Below are 1,622 nucleotides of genomic sequence, written 5' to 3'. Positions count from 1 at the left end.
GCTGATTGCTGTCTACTTTCCCTCTGTTCCCAGGCAGGATGAACGTGACCTCTGGCTTCAGCGTTGTCGCCTCAGATCTCGGTGATCTCGGCCTCTGCCCGGACGGCCACCACCACGCCGGGGTCCCCAGGACCAGCTACAGCACCAAGCAGCTGACCGAGTTGGAGAAAGAGTACCACTTCAACAAGTACCTGACTCGAGTCAGGCGGGTGGAGGTGGCTCGCGCCCTGCAGCTGAGCGAGACGCAGGTGAAGGTCTGGTTCCAGAACAGACGCATGAAGCAGAAGAAGCTGCAGAGGAACGGGCTGCTCTCGGACCAGCGGCCCCCCGGGGCCTCTCCATAGACACCTGAGCTGCTGCACCGAAGCGTGAAGACAGCCGCGGCGCCRAGGCAGATGTTTTGATTCGTCTTTGCATCGGTCTCAATCAGGCTTTACCTTTATTTGTTTACCACGATGGGATGCTTGAGCCCCGAGATGCGCCATGGCAGCTTTGCTCCACGCGGGAGAGGCTCAGCGCCATCTGTCATCCCGGCCGGCTTCAGACTGCCTCTCTGATTTGAATATTAAAATCCGTGTCATGTCGTGGCGCTGCAGCCTTCACAATGTAAACGAAGAAACAAACTTATCTAATTGACCATAAAAACCCTGGAAGGTTATTTGGTTATTTTGGACGATTTAGTGTGCTTGAATATTTAATCCAGTGTAAATGTTTAAATTACGCAAATGATTTTATTTATTTAGAGTTTGATGTTWAACTTGTTTTACTGAACACAGACAAAAGATGAATTTGGCTATGTTTTCTGCCTTCTTAGCATCCAAATATTGCATAAAACYAATGAAATATTTTTTTGGTCTGTGTTGTTTGCACGTGCACCTGTTGTCCGTTTTCAGATAGTTTTCGGAATAATTCCAACTTAAAATCATTAAATGTGCGGACGCGTGCGTCTGATTTTAGGTTTTCATTAGATGAAAGACATATAATTTAAAAAATCCTTTAATTGAAGGAACTATTTATTGACCACACGTATCAGAGTATTGATCGGGGGGTTATCCATCCATCTGACGCAGAAATCTGCATGTGTTCATTTGCGCGCATCCGTAACTGCGCTTTGCGGAAACATTCCGATCGGGAGTTGTTTCATGCTATTTATCGCCTCCTTATGAATGCATAAGGAAAAACAAGATAATTCGACTCTAATATAACCCTTGTGGGAGAGCAGACAATAAAATAATATTAATAATATAAAAACTAGATGTCTGTGATGTTTTGCAGATCGTCCAATAAATTGCGCGGCCCCTGCAGTTCCAGCAGCTGCACACCCTCCTCCCTGATTCACATCTCATTACATAYAAAATAAATGATTGTAAACACGCTCCTTAAACACTGTTATGTTCCTGATATAACAATGTGTTTTATAATCTCAAGCTATGAGCCTTCAAAAATGATTTCCAAGGCCATATTTTTGATTAAATTCCAGTTGCATGCAATGATTTTTTCCCTCATAAATTCAGAAACGAATCGCAGCAGGACTATCAAAAATTGACATAAACTACTAAAGTAATAGTAAAGAAATTGTGTGTTTTGAAGTCCTTTGGTCAAGCATCCCTGGTAGGATTAAA

At 43.8% G+C, this 1,622-nt stretch overlaps 1 protein-coding gene across 1 annotated transcript in view; it reads left to right on the top strand.

The window, feature by feature from the left end:
* hoxc1a (homeobox C1a) overlaps positions 1 to 291 on the top strand; it is a gene marked incomplete at both ends in the record, with an annotated part of 6,426 nt that extends 6,135 nt beyond the window's left edge. Inside the window, 1 exon segment of the mRNA XM_014018388.1 lies at positions 34 to 291. Coding sequence (XP_013873842.1) covers positions 34 to 291 — 258 coding nt within the window.
* Between the last annotated feature and the right edge of the window lie 1,331 nt (positions 292 to 1,622).

This window comes from Austrofundulus limnaeus, unplaced genomic scaffold, assembly GCF_001266775.1.
Source record: "Austrofundulus limnaeus strain Quisiro unplaced genomic scaffold, Austrofundulus_limnaeus-1.0 Scaffold3, whole genome shotgun sequence".
Taxonomy (NCBI): domain Eukaryota; kingdom Metazoa; phylum Chordata; class Actinopteri; order Cyprinodontiformes; family Rivulidae; genus Austrofundulus; species Austrofundulus limnaeus.
This window is presented reverse-complemented; position numbering and strand designations above follow the sequence as displayed.